Source organism: Galeopterus variegatus, unplaced genomic scaffold, assembly GCF_000696425.1.
Source record: "Galeopterus variegatus unplaced genomic scaffold, G_variegatus-3.0.2 Scaffold2788, whole genome shotgun sequence".
Lineage (NCBI taxonomy): Eukaryota > Metazoa > Chordata > Mammalia > Dermoptera > Cynocephalidae > Galeopterus > Galeopterus variegatus.
In genome coordinates, this window is record NW_007728899.1 from 62,316 (window position 1) to 83,011 (window position 20,696).

The 20,696-nt window shown below is 36.7% G+C and overlaps 1 protein-coding gene across 1 annotated transcript in view; it reads right to left on the bottom strand.

Moving 5' to 3' along the window:
- TYW1 (tRNA-yW synthesizing protein 1 homolog (S. cerevisiae)) overlaps nucleotides 1-20,696 on the bottom strand; it is a 232,527-nt gene that overhangs the window by 62,308 nt on the left and 149,523 nt on the right. Inside the window, exon 14 of the mRNA XM_008582989.1 lies at nucleotides 5,053-5,163. Coding sequence (XP_008581211.1) covers nucleotides 5,053-5,163 — 111 coding nt within the window. The remainder of the gene's footprint in view (nucleotides 1-5,052; nucleotides 5,164-20,696) is intronic.

Here is a 20,696-nt window from a genome sequence, read left to right on the forward strand (position 1 = left end):
CAGGCTGAGAACGTGCTTCAGAGGAACCGAGGTCTCTGCCTGTGTTTTTTATTTTCGCTGCTTCCTCATCCCTCTTTCAAGGACCCCCAACTCGACTGGAGCTGGTCTCCGGCAATGTACCTTTTAAATTAACCCCTTTTGCCCCACTTTCCAAATGCCTCAAGGACTGATCCTTCTCTTTGGTCCTTGCCTCTTCTGGTGTTTTTCTAATTTCTTACAGGAGTGGATGCAGGCTTTCACCAATCAAAAGGTCACCAAATTGTTCCTAGGAGGAGGATATCAGCCCCTGAGAACTGTCGACCCTTCCCCAAAAGAATACAGCCTCCCCACATGAAACCAAAACCCTGCCACCTAATTGTTTTACCTGCCAACATAAATCTTTTATTTTTTTAATATCTTCGCTGATGTCCAGCAGGAAGTAGCTTCAGAAGAATGAGACTTCACCCCTTTCCCCTTCTCCCTATACTTAAATGGTAGGAATGATAGGTTCTGAACATAACTGGCACCATTTTAGGAAAAGCCAAGCACAAAACAGCTGCCAACCTCCCCTTCCCTTTACAAGAAGCCTTGTGACTTCTGCAAAATACCCTTTTGCTTCTGCATGGGCACAATTTTCCACCCCAGCTGTATTAGCCAGGTGGAGCTTCCACATTAGCATAATGCCCCTCATTGATTGTATCTGCCAGCCCTTGGTGCCCTACAACCTATATAAGCTCTCCCACTCCGACACCTGGGGCTGCTCTCCACTTTGAGGGCAGCCCCAGCTGCTGCTCTCCATTGAATACAGCCCAGCAGATTCTTTCTTTTTTAATAAAGCTTGATCGGTACCTGGCATTTCGGATCACTTTCTTTCATTAACAATTTCACATACACCCTTTCATACTCTTCTTATATAAATATGTCTGACCATAGACAGCTGAAAACGCAACCAGATAATAACTTTTATTCTATACCTAGTTTTGTCTCAGCAGTAGTGAATATGCTGTAAACATCCCTTTTGCTACTTCAAATTAAAAGGAAGACACTTCATTAACAAATGAGGGCTGATGTTCACAAAGCAGGTGGTCTAGTCCTCTGGTGGACCAGGTACATGCAGTGCAGGACGTTTCTCCCTCAGGTCTTCTACAAGACAAGCTGATCGTGCCCACACTTTCCCCTGATATAACACAGTAAAGTTTCATCATTAAAAACTTTTAAAGTTGTGATTAGATTATACATTTCTTCAAGAATTTTAAATTATAAATCTCTCAATATAGCTCATTTTACTTTTATATATTTTGCCTATTCTATGAGATATTCATTTTCCAAATACCACATCCATATTAACTCCTTTATCTCCAGTGTTTTAATGAGGCCTGGCATATGAAGAGAGCTCAAAATTATTGCTGAATGCAGGGATAAAACAGTAAATTGGAAACCTTGTTTGAAAGAAACTATGCTGTTATAGGCAGAAAGCTTTACCTATTACCTAGTGATGTTAACAGTTTGCCAAGCTCAAAAGTACCCATCAGAGAATTACTGTTTACCAAGTAGCCATCTTCCTTTAAAAAATAATATTTATTAAATTTTTTCAGATTATAAAATACCTCATTCATTATAGAAAACATGACTGCAAGAGAAAGAAAGAATGAGAAAGAGAGAAAGGGGGAAGGGAAAAGGAGGGAAATAAAAGAAATTGACTGTGGGATCCAGCCACGTTGCTATATAATAACGTGGGTTTTACTGCGACATAATTTGAGGCAACATTCTTTAACAGCTAAATCATAAATTAAAACACCACTAATCTCTGATGTTGGCAAGGTTTTCTTAAGTTAGCGCATATATTTTCAGATGTAGTTTGTATCTCTGCATTATTAGAGCTCCTGCCAAGAGCAGCCTTTTGAAATTAAGAGCAATTTCAGAAGAAAAGAGCATCTTTGAGCTGCCCCGGGACAGCACCTACACACGTGGACAGCAGCACTTCGTGGGCTGCTGTCCCCACCTCCCCAGGGCACACAGTAACACAAAGAGCTGCACACACGACAGGACAGCCATGAGGCTGATAGCCTCCGACACTACATGCACAGCATCCAGTTTCAAAAACATAAACTGAGGGCCGGCCCGGTGGCGCACTGCTACAGTGCACCGCTTGGGAGTGCGGCGGCGCTCCTGCCGAGGGTTCGGATCCCACATACAGACCGGCTGCTCACTGGCTGAGCGAGGTGTGGGCGCAACACTGAGGGTTGCAATCCCGTTGCCGGTCCCGGTCCAGTACGGGCGCGACACTGAGGGTTGCGATCCGTTGCCGGTCACAAAAAAAAGACAAAAAGGAAAAAAAAAAACATAAACTGAGAAAAGTGGAGTTGGCCTTCAGAGACAAGGTAGATTTTCTGGCCACTTTCTACCACTTTGTGGACTTTCTTGTAGACTTTTTTTGTTGCCCAAAAGCCGTTTGCCTCTAAACACTCCACAGCTGTAACTACCATCTCATGCTGAGACTTCCAAATCATTTCTAGCCTTGCCTTATCCCCCAAACTCCAGGCCTGGATGACCTAGGGCCTATGTGAACCTACACTTGGATATTTAAAAGATATCTCAAATTTAATACAACCAGAAGAGAACTCATAAAATTTCTCCCCAAATTTGCCCCCCCCACCTCCCCACTGGTTTTCTCTCTCTCAGGAAACAGATCCTCCCTCCACACAATTGCTTATGCCAAAAGCCCAGGTGCCGTTCTTCACTCCTTTTTCCTTTCACCCCATACATCTACTCTGGCAACAAATTCTACTGGTTCTACTTCTGGAACTTACCCTAAATGCACCCTCTGCTCTCCAGCTATATTACTGCTGACCTTCCCCAAACCACCACATCTCCTGCTTGCGTTAAGCAGCAACTTGGTAGCTAGTCTGCCTAATTCTACTGCCGTCTGTGATTCACTCAGGACACAGCAGCAGGGTGATCTTTTTTTTTTTTTTGTCTTTTGTTTTTTGTCTTTTTCCGTGTCCGGCAACGGATCGCAACCCTCAGTGTTGCCCCCGTACCGGACCGGGGACCGGCAACGGGATCGCAACCCTCGGTGTTGCTCCCGTGCCTCGCTCAGCCAGTGAGCGGGAACCGGTCCGTATGTGGGATCTGAACCCTCGGGCGGGAGCGCCGCCACGCTTCCCAAGCAGCGCACTATCCAGTGCGCCACCGGGCCGGCCCCAGCAGGGTGATCTTTTAAAATCATCAGATCCCATCACTCCCCAGCTTAAAACCCTTTCCTAGTGCACCCAGAATTTAAAAAGCTTACCATTAAGTTTAGTTTAAAATTCAATTCTCTTATCTTTCCTTGAAAGTCCAAATGAAATCTGCCCCCGGCACGCATCTGTGATTCATCTTGCACCACCACCAACCTCAACAGCTCCCCTAGGCTCACACAGGACCTCTGCATACTAGCTGTGCCATCTGTTCAGCGTGCTCTTACCCCAAGCCTATGCATATTGGGTTGCTTCTTACTATTAAGGTATCAGTTTTTAAGAAGTCACCTTTTCAGAAAAGCCTTCCTAAAATAGTCAACCACAATATCTAGCAAAACAATATATAATTTTACGCTTTGACCCAGCAATCCACTTCTAGGAACCCATCCCAAAGAAACATGCAAAAATATTCAGACATGATGTACCTCTTGACAGAAGCATACAATGTCCACAACAAAATATTCCTGAAACACAAACTCACACACACTCCTGAACCTGACCAATCCACAGGAAATACAGGGCTCAAGAAACATGTAATTAATAAAATCTAAACCAAAGATATGGAGAATGAGCCAGAACAAATGATCCATTTTCTATAACAAAATAAATTACAAGGGGAAAAGCATATGGAAGAAGAACTGACAGATTAAAAGAAACTTAAAAGAAAAACAATCCAGTTACCATGTATGGCCATTATCTGGATCCTGATTCAAAAATACTATTTAAATAAAAAGAAATAATCAGTAAAATCTGAAACCTCTATGTTCTAATAATTAAAACTTTTTAGTTAAAATTTTTTATGTTTCAGCCTGTTACTCTGAATACATTTAAAAAGGGTTCACATCTTCTAGGAATTGCTATAGTCTGAATGATGCCACCAAAACTCATGTTGGAATCTGATTCCCAGTGTGGCTGTGCTGGGAAGTGGGGCCTAGTGGGAGGTGTTTGCGTCAAGTGGGGAATCCCTCATGACCTATAGGTTAATGCCCTATAGGAGAGTAGTGTGAGTTCTTGCTCTTTTGGTTCACTTGAGAGCTGGTTGTTATAAAGAGCCTCTCCCACCTCATCCCCTTCCTGTGCAATCCCCTTACATAGGGTGGTTGTACTTGGCTGTACTCTCTACCATGAGTGGGAGCAGCCTGAGGCCCGCACAAGATGCAACTGTCCCAGAATTGTAAGCCAAATCAACCACTTTTCTATTACCCAGTCAGAATAAAATAATAAATTACTCAGAATACCTGAGTGTTCTCTTGCTATAACATAATACTCACAAAAATGGACTAATACAGGGATATATACTAAAAAATAAGTTATAGGTGAATGATATAATGTTGGGGGTTTGCTTCAAAATAATCTGGGATAAGAGCAGAGAAAATGGGTAGCAGTCTAGGTGGAACAAGACTGGTCACGAGCTGATGATCTGGGAAGGTGAGTGAGGGATGAATAGGAGTTCTTTAGACCAGTCTCTCTTCTTCTGTTTATGTTTGAAATTTCCCATAGTAAAAGTTTCTTTAAAAGCCAACCAATTTACGCTACAAAACAATTTTACTTCTCGACATACTAATGTCACTGTGTCATTTTTAATTATTCATTTTTTGTTGATTATCTAACTCCCACTAAAATATAAGCTCTATATTAGCAAGAGCTTAGTCTTCTTTTCTGCTGTTATCCCTGATGCCTAGGACAATGCCAGGTTCTTGATTAATATTGCTGAATGAATAAATAAATAAATAAAAATACCTGGGACCTCCTTTGGGGTTTTAAAAGATTTTAACTCCACAGCCGCCAACAAAGAATCAGGGTAGAAGGAGTGATATGAGCCAGCAGGGCTTACCTTCACCTCGATGAAGTCAGGATTCCCCAGGGACACAAGCTGGGCGTAGGCCTGCAGCTCATCCACATTCCAGGCTTTCACCAGCGTCAGTCTGTAGACGGTGCGCTGTTGCTGAAACAAGGGAAAATCCAGCTTTGTTTTTATCTCAATGGTAGTCACCTACTAGCCCACGATTCCTAAGCTTTTTCAACTCATAGAGAAACCAGGTCAGGCATGAACTTTCATAAACTGAAGTTATAATTTGGGAAAAGATGAGACTGTAAACAGTGTATAAGATTCTCACCTGCCTTACGGAGTGCACGGGCACTGCCAGATTTCTCTTCTCTCCTAACAATATCCAACACTGTGTTAGGCACCCAAAGGTATCCTGTATAAGATTCTCACCTGCCTTACGGAGTGCACGGGCACTGCCAGATTTCTCTTCTCTCCTAATAATATCCAACACTGTGTTAGGCACCCAAAGGTATCCTGACACACACACACACACACACACTGAATTAGATTTGCTAAGGAACAATAAATTGACCAAATGGTTTTAGGTCACGTAAAATTAATTCAAATAACCTCTAGGCTTTCAGGTAATAACCACTCAAGTTGTTAATGACAAGAACTATTGATTACTCTTGTCCTCTTTCCTGCTTTCTCATCATTTAGTGGTCTTTCTTTTAAGAGATCTTAAAGATTATTAGGCAGCCACACCAGAAAACAGCGTTTTCCAAGCATGTTTACTCATATATATGAGGGTACTGCAAAAAGTTTGCGGAAAGTAGAATGAAAAGATAATATGAATCTTTCCATGCACTTTCTAAAGTACCCTCATACTCAAAAGTTCCTTTAAAAATGCAGTATATAATGCAAGAAAAGACTGAAATTGTCTAGATTCTCTTTACATACCTAGAATTCTTCCAAAGCCAAAATCTAACAAAAATAGTAGAAAACCTCAATCTTGTAGAAATTTTAGAAAATAAAATTCATCACTATGTTAAAAATTCTAGAAATGCAAAGATGATTGAATATTAGGCTATACAGTGACATAATTCATCATAGTAATAGTTCAATACAGAAAAACCATGTGATCATCTTCACAGATATCCAAAGGCATTTGATAAATATATTTTCAAACCCATCCCTGATTTTAAAACAAAACATAATAAAATCAAAATCATTTGGTAAATACAAACATTGAAAAACACATCCTTTAACATAAAGAAAAATATTCTCCAATTGATAGTCAATGTCATTCTTAGTGGTTAAAAAAAAGAGACATCCCCATTTAGTCAGACCAACAGAAGACTGTGCACTCTATTTTTTTTTTCCCAACACTTTCCTGCGAGTTATAATCAAAGCAATAAGGCCAGGGACGAGAATTATTGGAAAGAAAAATATCAAAAAAAAAAAAAAAACCCTAATTAATTGTAAATAATATAAACACCTTCTTGGAAAACTAGGAGAATCAACTAAAAAATAAGATTAGAGTAAAGTGGCCAGTTACTAAATAAAAATATAAAACTCAACAGCTTTCCTAGCATGGAGCAGTGGGTTAAATGTGGACTCTGGGGCCAGACTGAGTCCCAGACCATGTAGTAGGTATCTTTACCTCTCTGCTCTCAGTTCTTACCTGGGTAAGATGGGGGTTTTACACAGGATTAAAAGTGTTAATCCATGCAGCACTTAGAACCAAGCCTGGCAGCAGTAAGTCATACCAACCATTAGATATTACATGCCAGTAATGACCAATTACAAAATACAAGGCAAAAAATAGTCTACTTACAATTATAGAATAAAATCTATAAAATACCTAGTGATTGGTTTATGAAACAGCATGCAGGAAGGTAAATAAAATAAACTTTTCTGAGAGACCTAAACAAAAACTCAACTATGTGAAGAGCCACGATAGACATAAATATAATGTAATTCCCGTGGGAGTTTCCAATTTCTTTGGACAAATAAGCTGGCAATGATACCAATAAAAACACTAGCAGAGGTTAGCAGTTAGTCAGCACTTACTATGTGCCAGCTGCTGTTATAAAGTGTTTTGTACCTTAGCAAAGATTCTAGTATTTGTCTAACCTCACACCAAATCTTACAAAGTAGATTTCACTATTACCTTCACTTTACAGATATGAAATTGAGGCCTAGAGCCATTAGGTAAATTGCCCAAAGCTGCACAACTGGAGAGCAGCTGGGAAGAGGACCCAAGCAGCAGGAAACCAGAGCAGGCGCCTTTGCACTTTGCTCAGCCTTGTTAAATTGCAAGATAAAACATGCAAAGAGAAATGCACATGAAACACGGACGCATAGCTCAAGGGGTAAGAGCAAAATAACCACCACCCAGACACCCCTCCTGCTCCTCCCAGGCACTATCCACTCCTTTCACCCTAAAAATATCTAATATCCTGACTCCAACTTTACAGTTTAGTTTTTCGCCTGTGTTTAAAATTTATATAAATTTATGTAAATGGAATCATACACTCTTGCATCTGGCTTCTATCACTCAACACTGTTTATAAAATTCACCCATGTCGCTGCATGTTGAGGTTTGTCCATTTTCTTTGCATGAATACACAACAATTTATTCAGTCATGCCCTGTTAGTCGACATTTGGATTATTTCCAGATTTGAGCTGTTATAAAACAATGCTGCTGTTAGTTTTAAGGAAATTATATAAAATGCTGTTGTGACATATATTCTTTCTGTCTGGATTCCTTCAAATGAATTTGCTGTTTCTGTGACCCATTCATACAGTTCTGTGCAACTGCAGACACACTTCATTACCATTTAGTGCCCCACTGCAGGAATATACTACTATTAAGGGAACCCACCCCCCCACTCTGGGTCTCTTACAAAATAATGTTGCTATGAGTGTCACCGTACTTGTCTCTTGATGCACAAGGGCACACGTTTTCCAGGATCTACCTAAATATGAAAATGCTGCGTCACAGGAGATGCACCCATCCAACATTGGCAGTTATTGCCAAATGACTTCCAAAGCTATTTTGCCACACTTCCACCTGTGGTGCATCAGAGTTCTAGGCTGTCTCTCCTCTTCAACACCTAGTGTTGCTAGTCTTTTACATGTCAGCCACTCGCTTTGTTTTGCTTTGCCACTGCCTGATAACTGAGAAAGCTGAGTATGTGTTCATATGCTTTCTGGCCATGTGGATCTCTACTTTTGTGGAACGCTTGTTCAAATGCCTTGAGTTTCTCTATTGGGATATTTGTCTTTTTCCTACTGATTTTTACAGATTATTTTCTGGATAGAAGAGCTCTGCTATACATGCATTAGACACACTTTCATCCACTTTATGACTTTCTTTTCCACAATGTTTTCTGATCAACAGAAATTCCTAATTTTAGTACATTCCACTTTATCATTCTTTTCTTTCATGATTATTGCTTATGTATTTTTAAAATCTTTCCATATATCAAGAGTATGAAGTTAATCTATTATAGTCTTTTCTAGAAGCTTTATCATTTTATCTTTCATATTTGTGCCTAAACCCCCCCCAAGATGACTTCCATGTGTGGTGTTAAGAGATTAAACTTATTTTCCATATGGATGTTCCATTGGAATACAATATTAAGATCAGTGTCCATGCATGTGAGGGTCTTTTTCTGGTTTTTTTTCCTATTGTATTCCACTGATTTAACTGTTTATCTTTGTCCCAGTATCACACAGTTTTAATTACTGTTGCTTTATAGTAAGACTTGATACCCAGTAAATGGTGGTTCTCAACCATGAACAATTTTGCACTGCAGGGGATATTTGGCAACGTTGGAAAAAACTTTTTTGGTTTTCATGAATGGTTTTTCATGAGTGGAGGACTGCCACTGACATCGAGTGGGTAGAGGCCAACTGAACGTTGTACAATGTATGCGCAGTCCTCCATTTGCCACTTTGTGGGCTCAAGAATTATCTGGTCAAAATGTCAATAGCACCAAAGTTTAGAAACCCTGTGGGAGAACAAGTCCTCACATCTTGTCCTCCTTAAAGAGTGCTGTCATTGTTCTCGGCCCTTTGCATAACCACATACATTTTAGAATCAGCATATCACTTTTCACAAATATACACAATGCTTTGTGATTTTGACTGAGGTAGCATTGAACTGATAATCCAGCCCTGTCCCGTAGAAATATAATGTAAGCCACAAACCTGAAACACACACGTAATTTTTAATTTTCTAGTGGCCACATTGAAAAAGTAAAAACTTGACAGGTAAAATTAATTTTAAAAATTTTAATTTAATACATACAAAATATTATCACATCAAGAAGTAATCAGTACTTTTATTTTATTTTATTTAATTTTCTAGTGGCCACATTGAAAAAGTAAAAACTTGACAGGTAAAATTAATTTTAAAATTTTTAATTTAATACATACAAAATATTATCACATCAAGAAGTAATCAGTACTTTTATTTTATTTTATTTTTTTTTAAAAAGATGACCGGTAAGGGGATCTCAATCCTTGGCTTGGTGTTGTCAGCACCACGCTCAGACAGTGAGCAAACCGGCCATCCCTACATAGGATCCGAACCCAGGGCCCTGGTGTTATCAGCACCGCACTCTACCGAGTGAGCCACGGGCTGGCCCAAATTATCAGGATATTTGACATTCTTTTTCCCATACTAAGTCTTTGATTTCCCATGTGCATTTTATACTAACAACATAGCTCAATTAAGAGTAGAAACATTTCAAGTGGTCAATAGCTACATGTAGCTAGTGGCTGCCATAATTGAATATAATCAGTTTGTGAAGAAATGATATTTTTACAATCCTAAATTTGCCAAAATATTGCCCTTTATTTAGTTCCTTTAAAATTTCTCTCAATAACATTTTATAGTTTTCTGTGTAGAAGTCTCAAACTTCTTTCTATAGATTTATTCCCAGATAATATATCTTTGATGCTTTGTTATGGTGGTATCTTTTTCCTCTTGTAACTAATATTTAACGGATATTTTAATTGCTGGTATACAAAAATATAATTGATTTTCATGAACTAAACTTGTATACAGCAGCCTTGTAAAATTTACTTATTAACTCTAATAATTTAATTATGAATTTTTGGGGGTATCTACATACATATATATTGCCTGAAAATGACATCTTCCTTTCCAATCAACTTTTTCCCCCTTTTTCTTGACTTTGATCCCTAGCCACGTCTGATTCCACATTATATAGTGATGATAGTGAGTATCCTTGTCTTAATTTGGACATTAAAGTTTTAAACATTTATTCCTGAAGTATGACATTTTTTGTAATTATCTTTATCAGATTAGGAAGTTTCCTTCTATTCCTAGTTTACTACAAGGTTTTAACCATAAATAGGTACTGAATTCTAATCAAATTCTTTTTCTTCTTTGAATAGCTAGTCAAGATGATGCTGCATGTTCATTCCACAAAGAAATGACAAATGTTTGAGGTGATAGATGTACTAAGCACCCTGATATGACCATTGCACACAGTATGAATGTACTCAATGATCATATTATCCTCCATAAATAAATACAATTATCATAAGTCAATTAAGAAAAATAAATTAAAAAGAGAAAAAAATAGAGAAATAAAGAGTAGAAGAGTGGTTGGTGGAGGCAAGGAAAGGGAGGGAGAGCGAGGCAGGGAAAGGTTGGTGACTGTACAAAGTTATAGTCAGATAGGAAGAATACACTCTGGTGCTCCAGGGTGACAATAGCTAATAACAGTGTATTGTGTATTTCAAGATAGCCAGGAAAGAGGATCTGGAATGTTATAACTACAAAGAAATGATAGATATGTTAACTATTCTGATTAGATCCTTATACAAAATATGTATATATTAAAACAACAAACTGTACCCCATAAACATGAATAAAAAAATTTTTTTATTCTTTTTCTGTATCTATTCAACTTATCCTACCATCTTTCTTTTTTATGATGTCATAAATTATGTTGATTCATTTTTGAATATTAAAAAAACTTGCATTCTAAGATAAAGCCAATTTGTCATGATTTTATACACTGCTATATTTGGTTTGTCAGTATTTTCTTTAGGATTTTTGCTTCTATGTTTATGAGTAGAAATCACTTTTTTCTCATTCTTGTTAGAACTAGGTATCAAGGATATTCAGGACTAACAAAATGAGTTGGAGAGTGCTACTATTCCTCTCTGGAACAGTTGTGTAAAATTGATGTTAGTTCTTCCAAGAATGATTGCTATAATTCAACAGTGAAATCACTGGGCCTGGAGTTTTCTTTGGCCAAGATTTTAAATTACAAAATCAATTTCTTTAATAATTATAAACTCATGTAGATAATTTCTTCTTATGTTAATTTTCTTAAGCTTCATTTTCTAAGAACCTGTACATTTCATCTATATTTCCAAACAAATTTGAAATGTCCTCTTTTTAATGTCTATAGGGTCTACAGTGATGCTCCCTTTTCATTCCAAATATTCCTTATTTGTATCTTCTCTCACTTTATTAACTGAACTTGACAGGGAATCATCAATTTCATAAGACTTTTCAAAGAATCAGCTTTTAGTTTTTAAAACCCTATTTTATGAATGTTTTCTACTTTAGTAATTTCTACTCTTTTATTTTTCCCCAAATACTTACTGTTTAATTTGCTGCTCTTTTCTTAACTTTTTAATATGTACATATGTCTACCTTATTGATTTTTAGCCTATTTTCTTTCCTAAAATAGGCATTTTGCCTTCTTTACGACATACTTTTTTCTCCTCCACTCTTGAAGAATATTTTCATTGGGAACAGAATCTTAGATTGGCAGCCTTTGGCTAATGTCAGCTCTTTAAAGCTCCATGGTTTATGCCTTCCTTCATTCCTATTGTAAAACCAACTATCAGTCCATTGTTGCTCTCTTGAGAGTAATCTTATGTTTCTCTGCTTGCTTTAAAATTTTTCTTAAAATGGTTTCTTTTTATTTATCCTGTTTGGGTTTCTTGACTGTATTTTTCTGTATTGCCAAGATTTCTACAATAAATGGGTAAAACGTTTGTAATGGGGAAAAAAGCCATTTAAAATGTTAATCTGATATGTACCATAATGGCAGTATGTTCAGGATATCCCATAAGCATGGAAAAGGGGTCCTAACTGACAGGTGTTCCAAATAAGGCTTCAAAGAGTAAAACTATAAACATCTTGGTTATCAAACAAACGACTAGCAGCATATAATAGATCCTTTTACAATTTTCTATTAAAATACTCCCAGAAAACGCAAAAAAGACAAAAACAGGCAACAACTTGAGAAAGTACTAGATGGAAAATGAGTCGAGGGGTTTGGAGAGAAACAGCTAAATCAGAATCAAGACCTCTGGATTCAGGGCTGACATCCACACCCTCCCTGGTGCTGGCATGGAGTTCCTCTCAGCAGGTTTGGCTACGTTACCCTCACACTTAGGGGAAGATAACTAAGATCCCTGTGGGAAATGGTGTTTTACCTTTGGTTAAACTGAACTAAAAATAATTTTAAATATAAAAGCTTATACAACAGTTTTCATAGCAAGTTTACACTGGTGGAAAGGTGTGTTTATGGATTTACCACTGGGTTCAGGGTCCCTGGACGCTTTCTGTCAATACTGTTTGCATTATCTTAACATGAGGGGGTTTGGGGGCCTAAAATGGAGAGCCAATCAAGTCTATGGCAGAAAGAAAAGGTAGACTGAAAATTACTACTTCTAACTCATTATTAAGATTTCCATTTAAGCTACAAGTTGTACATTTTCCCTACGACAAAGAAGAGATGATGAGGTACAGATATGTGAGAAACAACAAAGAACAATGTAGGCCTGGCAATTTCTCTGGACAAGGTCGGTCAGCAAACACAGCAGGCTTCCCTCTTACACCCACCCCAATGCAATACAGGTGAGGCTGGACCATGGTAGACCTCCTTGACAGGTCAGGCCTGGCTCTGGTGGGCTGAGCACACAGGGACTAGACCCAGAAAAGAAGGCACTCTGTTGAGCCCAGGCAAGTAAGCAGGAGTAAGCAAAAGAGGAAAGAGTGGCACTGTCTGCCTGACCATCTATAACAAGGCTCAAGAAGGGCAGCGTGAGAACTCAAAGAAAGGAATGAGGAAAGGCAGATGCAGGAGGATGGAGGGTGGGAGGAGGTTAGGATCCCTCTCCAGTGCTTTCTTGGGAGACAGGAGCTTCCTTCTCCACGGGGAGAGATGCAAGGGGTTTTCCTCAAAGGAATGCATAGATTCAAATCTCCTTTTTCCAATATGAGTTAAATATTCTCTGGTAAAGTATGTTTTCCCTGGGGAAAACATTTTAAAGTCTCTCAGTTTTAAGCATGGCTTGTCAGAGAATTATGCTGATACAATATTGAAACTGTTCACTGTGAAACAAGTTTTCATCATATAAACTTTGGAGAATTTTTGACTATACACATATGATCATATAATTTTGAAGTAAATGATAAAATACAGGTAACAGGCTAATTTCCTTTTGAATGTGCCCTTTTTCCCTGGCATATTTTGCAAATGATTATTTTCAACAAAATTCACAGTAGTTTGTTAAGCTACCTTTTTATAACATACTCTCATTCAGATTCCCAAGGACAAAGAAAAGCATTATGGGGTTGCTGAAAAAGGAATGTTATTATATTTGATTAGAAATAATAAAAGGAATGTAGATAGTGAAGAAAAAATAAAACTGTTTTTGTTTGGAGACAGCATGATCATCTACATAGAAAATACACTAACCATTCTTAATAACTAGATGTTGTATGCTATTGATTAATCTGTTAGAAAATGACACAGCACACCTATGAAGTACTCTTGACAAAAACTGAATATATCTAGATATAACTACCATTTTACAGGAATTGCAAACAGATATAGAATATGTTAAAAGACACCAAGAGGACTTGATTGGCCAAAGTCAGAATGTAAATTCTACTGACAAATGACCTAGTTTCTTCCACAAATAAATGGCACACAAAAAAGGTGTGGTGGGATTGGGCAATAACATTAAAAGATGTATGAATGAAGTGTAACATGGGAATCTTTAGATACTAATCTGAGAAAAAAGTTATAAAAAGGGATTGCTTTAAAGACAATCAGAGATTTGGATTCTGATGAAATGTATTTAAATGTGTTGTTAATTGTATTGGGAGTGATAATGGTATCATGGATATGTTCTGTTTTGTTTTGTTTTTTTAAGTCCTTCAGAAGGAAGCAGAGACACGGGAAGGATTGAAGAAGAAAACATGGGAAAATTTGTGACTAAATGAAACAAGAATAGTGATGTCTTGTGGGGTCCAAAATATACATATAAGAAAAACACATAACAATAACAGTACAAAAGTCAGGAGGGGGTTAGTGGAGTTAAAGTGTTCTAATTACTATTATTTAGAAAATGATATAAATACTAACTTAATTGACTTTAATAAGCCACGAATGCCAGTTTCAATCTGTACGGTAACCACTTAAAAGAATAACAAAATAAATAAATACTAAAAACCAGTAGAGTGGAAAATTTATAATAAAATTACTTAAATAAAACAGAAGAAGGCAAGAAAGTAGAGAGAAAGAAACCTAAAAGAGGCAGGGAAGAAAGATTGCAAATAATAAGATGCTAAATTCAAATTTAAATATATAAATTATTGTTATTTAATGCAAACAAACTAAACACTCAAATAAAAAAAACCAAAGATTTTCCAAATGTATAGGAAAACAAACTCAAGTACATGCTATTAGTAAGCTATGTATATAAATATATATGCACCAAAACAACAGAGCCCCAAAATACAAGAAGCAAACACTGAAAGAACTGAACAGAAAAATAGTCCTACAATAAGAGTTGGAGACTTCAATGCCCCATTTTCAATAGTGAATAAAACATCTAGACAGAAGACAAATAATGAAATTGAGGACTTGAACACTATAAACTAACTAGACCTAACAGATATAGAACACTATACCAAAGAATCTACACATTCTTCTCAATACCTAGAACATTCTCTAGAATACACCATATGTTAGGCCACAAAACAAGTCTCAAAAAATTTAAAAATATTAAAATCATACAAAGAATCTTCTCAAAGTACAATGAATAAAGCCAGAAATCAACAACAGAAGAAAAACTGGAAAATTCATAAATATGTGAAAATTAAATGACACACTCTTAAACAACTCAATGACTTTTGACACCAATCACCTAGAGTCAGGCTAAATTTCACAGGTTAACAGCACAGTCTTGCACATGACTTCCAACTTGGCCAAGACTGCCCCAAGTTCAGGGGTTCCCCAAGGCAACACTTATGACTAGCTAACTACAAATTTGAGGGCTCCCAGGGCATCTTCAAGTTAAACAATTCAAAAGAATGGCTCACGGAACTCAGTAAAACACTATGCTTATGATTGCAGTTTTATTACAGCAAACGGATACATATAGACAAGAACCAGCTGAAGGGAGAGACACACTAAGTGAGGTCTAGGAGGGCCAAGTGCACAGCCATTTTCTCATGTGGAGCCCTGTGTCAGGACTTCCTCCCAGCTGCGATGTGTGCCAATACCAAAGAGTATTTACGTGAAATTTCCAGAACAGGTATATCCGTACAAACAGAAAACAGACCGGTGGTTATCAGGGACCAGTGTTAAGGAGAAATGGGGAGAAACTGCTTACTGGATATGGGATTTTGTTTGGGAGTGAAGAAAATGTTTAGGAACTAGATAGAGGTGGTCATTGCTCCAGAACAGGTATATCCGTACAAACAGAAAACAGACCGGTGGTTATCAGGGACCAGTGTTAGGGAGAAATGGGGAGAAACTGCTTACTGGATATGGGATTTTGTTTGGGAGTGAAGAAAATGTTTAGGAACTAGATAGAGGTGGTCATTGCATTGTGAATGTATGAAATGCCACTGAATTGTCCTCATTAAAATAATTAATTTTGTTACTGAAATGTCACCCCAATAAAAAAAAAATCCCTGTTAAGATTCCAGCTATCCATTTTACAGAAATTAGTGATCCAAAAACACATATGGAAATGTGCAAAGACCCAGAGAGCCAAAAAAATTTGAAAAAGAAGAAAGTCAGAAGACTCACACTTCCTGATTTCGAAACTTACTTAAAGCTATGCTAATCAAGATTATGTAGTAATAGCATAAGGACAGACATGTAAGATCAATGGAACAGAACTGAGTCCAGAAATAAAACTCATACATTTATGGCCAATTGATTTCAACAAGGGTGCCAAGACAATTCAATGGGGAAAGAACAGTCTTTTCACAGTATTTGGTATTGAGACAACTACGTATCCACATGCAAATGAATGAAGTGGGACCCGTACCTCACATTGTACACAAAAATTAACTCAGAATTAACCAATGATCTGTATGTAAAAGGTAAAACAAGAAAACTCCTGGGAGAAAACATATGGTAAATCTTTGTCACCTTGGATTAGGCAATTAGATATGACACCAAAAGCATAAGCAACAAAAGAAAAAAACTGATAACTTGGACTTCATCAAAATTAAAAACTTTTGTCCTTAAGTTTGGCAGTTCCTCAAAAAGTTAATATAGAATTACTATACGATGCAGCAATATACTCTTCAGTATAAAGTTGAAAGAAATGAAACTATATATTCACACTCAAACTTGAACATGAATATTCACAGCAATGTTATTCATAATAGCCCAAATCTGGAAACAACGCAAATGTCTACCAGTTAAGAATGGACAATGTGATATATCCATAAAATGGAGCATTATTCAGTGAAGTATAAGGTTTGGGTCCATGCTATAACATGGATGAACTCTGAAAACACTATGCTAACTGAAAGAAGTCAGACATTATTAAAATGGTCTGAAACTAGATAATCCTCATGGTTGCACAGTTTTGTGAATAAACTAAAAGCCACTGAATTTTATCCTTTAAAGGGCAAATTTTATGTTATATAAATTATATCTTAATTTTAAAAAGGAAGGTTGAATATCCAGAATTTAATATGCACCTCAAGATGATAGAAAGTGAACGGTAATATAAATATAGGAAAAAAGGAAATTAAAAAGCTGAAATTAATAGAAGAGGAAATAACCATAAAATGAGGATGAGCAACAATTTCAAAAGTTATCTGTGGAAAAATGTAATAAAAATTGACAAGTTAATCACAAAAGAATAAAAAGTAAAAGCATGTGCTACAGATTGATATCCCCCAAAGCTACTTGAAACTGGACCCCCACTGTTACAGTTTAAGAGGGTGGAAAATCTGATAAGCGTATTTGAAAGGTGAAACCTTTTAGGAAGTGATTGGATCATAATGACTATGCCCCTGTGAATGGATTAATCCATTCATGGAGTAATGGGTTATCATAGGTGTAGACTGGTGACTTCATAAGGAGAGCATATGACAAAGCTCTTGCCATTCTCATCGTGTGATACCCTGCATTGCCATCAGGCTCTGTAGAGACATCCCACTGAGAAGGCCTTCACCAGATCTGCCCCCTGGACCATGGACTTCTCAACCTCCAAAATTGTAAGAAATAAATTTTGTTTCTTTTTTTGTGACTGGTAAGGGGACTGCAACCCTTGGTGTGGTATTGCCCGCACCGTGCTCAGCCAGTGAGCGCACCGGCCATCCCTATATAGGATCTGAACCCGCGGTGGGAGCGCCTCTGCACTCCCAGTGCCGCACTCTCCCGAGTGCGCCACGGGGTCGGCCCAAAATTTGTTTCTTTATAAATTATATTATTTCAAGTAGTCTGTTATAAGCAACAAAAAAATGGACTAATATAGCATGCATGTAAAACTACTGGTGGGAATGAATCAAGAACAATACTACAGATCCTGGAAAAAATATAAAGATGATATGAGAATACAATGAGCAATTATACACATTCATTTTGAAAATTTAAATAAAATAAGCAAAGTCCTAGGAAAATACAATAAAACTGATAAAAGAAACAGATAGGAAATCTGAATAGTCCTATAATTATTAATGGAGTTTAATCTGTACCACTAAACTCTTCCAGAGAATAGAAAAAGAGGGATCATTCCCATACTCATTTTATGAGGCCAGCATAATATTGAAAACAAAACTTAAAGTCATTAAAAGAAAGAAAATTACAGTTCCGCGTCTTTCATGAACAGAAATGTAAAGATTTTTTAAATAATAATATACAAAAGAGCTCCATAATACATAATATATATAATACATAATGACCAAGTTGGGTTCATTTCAGGAATAGAAATGTGGTTTAGTATTTGAAAATCAATATAATTCACCATAGTAGAAGAATAAAGGAAAAATAGATAATCTCAATAGATGTACAAAAAGCATTTGATAAAAACTTAACAGCCATTCATCATAAAAAGTCATAGAAAGCTAGGAATAAAGGGAAACTTCTTCAGTCTGATGAAAAATTATTTATGAAAAATTATCAGCAAAATTCATACTTAATGGTGGAATATTGAAAACTTTCCCCCAATCTTGAGAAAAAGACAAGAATAGTAGCTCTCACAAGTTTTATTTAACATTTTATCAGACGTCAAAAACATAAAAAATAAGACATTATATGATTCCAAAACTATACATAAAATATTAATTAATGTCATTTTAGAAAAGTCACTAGATACTGGGTAAATCTACAAAAAATCAATTTTATTTCTATATATCTGCAGTTTTTAGAAAATGAAATTTTTAAAATATAATTTACCAATGGCATCTAACATTATGTTACATCTGGGAATAAATCTAGCAAAACAGAGAAAACTATAAAATATCTTTTAAAAAAATTAAGGAATACCTAAGCAAATAGAAGTATATACAATGTTTACAGATTTATGTCAATATTGTAATGCAGGTGTCAGTAAATTATGGCCCACAGGCTAAAATAGGCCCTCTGCCTGTTCTGGCATGGCCTTGAGCTAAGAATGACTTTTATAGGTGAACAATCACAATAGATTTGATGGCAGAGAATAGTAATTGTGAAGCCCAATTAAGCATAGTATTATACCTCCCAAATAGATTTCAAGGCATTCTTCTCTTTAGTAGACCTGTATTATAAAAATTCATACTCAAGTACTACTATACTTGAATTTTGTAAATACACATTTGTAAAAATGTGCTTTCTCTTGTTATAGCGTAATATGTACATAATATCCTTCATATTGCCTCTTGACATGTAAAGTCTAAAATATCTGCTAATCTCTGCGTAAAGATATAATCTCTCCCCATATTGAATACAGATTCAGTACAATCTCAATCTAAAATATAGATTTTTTTAAATTGACAAGGTGATGCTAAAATCTGTATGGACATGCAAGGGGCCAAATTAATCTTAAGGAAGAACAAAGCTGAATAACTTAGACTACTGGATATCAAGACTTAATAAAGCTACAATTATTAAGACAGAGTGGTATTGGCCTAATTAGAGCAGTGGAACAAATTAGAGAGTCTAAAAACAGACCCAAACATGTATGAATACTTAATTTATGCCAAAATTGGCACTGTAGAACAGAAAGAATGTTTTTTTTAAGTGACAGTGTTGGGCCAAATGGAAACCTATATAGGGGAAAACATGTATGAATACTTAATTTATGCCAAAATTGGCACTGTAGAACAGAAAGAATGTTTTTCTTAAGTGACAGTGTTGGGCCAAATGAAAACCTATATAGGGGGAAAAATCCCCACTTTAGAGACTTTAAAAAAAATAGATTATAGACTTAAGAATGTGAAAGGATAAACAACAAAATGTCTAGAAAAGGACAAAAGAGAATCTGCTCATGACTTTCTTCAAGAGGATAAAAAGCATTCAACAGAAGAGGAAACTGATAAATTGGACTACATTAAAACTGGCTCCTGCTCTTTATCAAAATACATGAGCGAACAGAGTGACAAGGCATAGAGTGGAGACATTTACTCCTACCCAGAACTCCTCCAAATCAATAAGAAAAAGACAATGCAAAAGAAGAATCGACAGAAGCCTTGAATATTCTTGTACGGCCACTGAGTAGGAATGGTTCTTACAGACAGACAACTACAATCAACTTGATACTAGAGAATCCTAACTTTGAAGCGATCAGCAAAGTACTACCTTCTCCTCATAAGATGATATCCAAGCGACCAATACACAGAAATGCAAATTAAATCCACAAAAAACATTACTTCACAACCACCACCACAAAGACTGACAAAACTGGGAGGCAGTCACGGTGCAAAATAACTGGAACGCACACATGCTGCTATTAGGAGCATAAATTCATACACTTCTTTAGAAAGTGTTTGGCATTATCTGCTAAGGACGATGAATGTACACCAAACAACTCAGCAATTTCACCACTAGATAAATAGCAAACATAAATGAACACATATGTACACCAAAAGACATGTGCAGGAATATCGTTAGTAAAATTATTCATAATAGCCATAAACTGGAAGCAGTATGGATATCATTCAATAGTAGAATGGATAAATTGTGGCATATTCACATACTGAAATACACACACACACACACACACACACACACATATTCACATAAGAATATAAACTGTTTTGATTCCATTTCCATAAAGTTCAAAAAAGACAAAGCTAACTTATGGTGTGAACCATCAAAATAGTCATTATTTTTAGGGCCGGCCCGGTGGCGCACTGCTACAGTGCGCCGCTTGGGAGCGTGACGGCACTCCCGCCGAGGGTTCG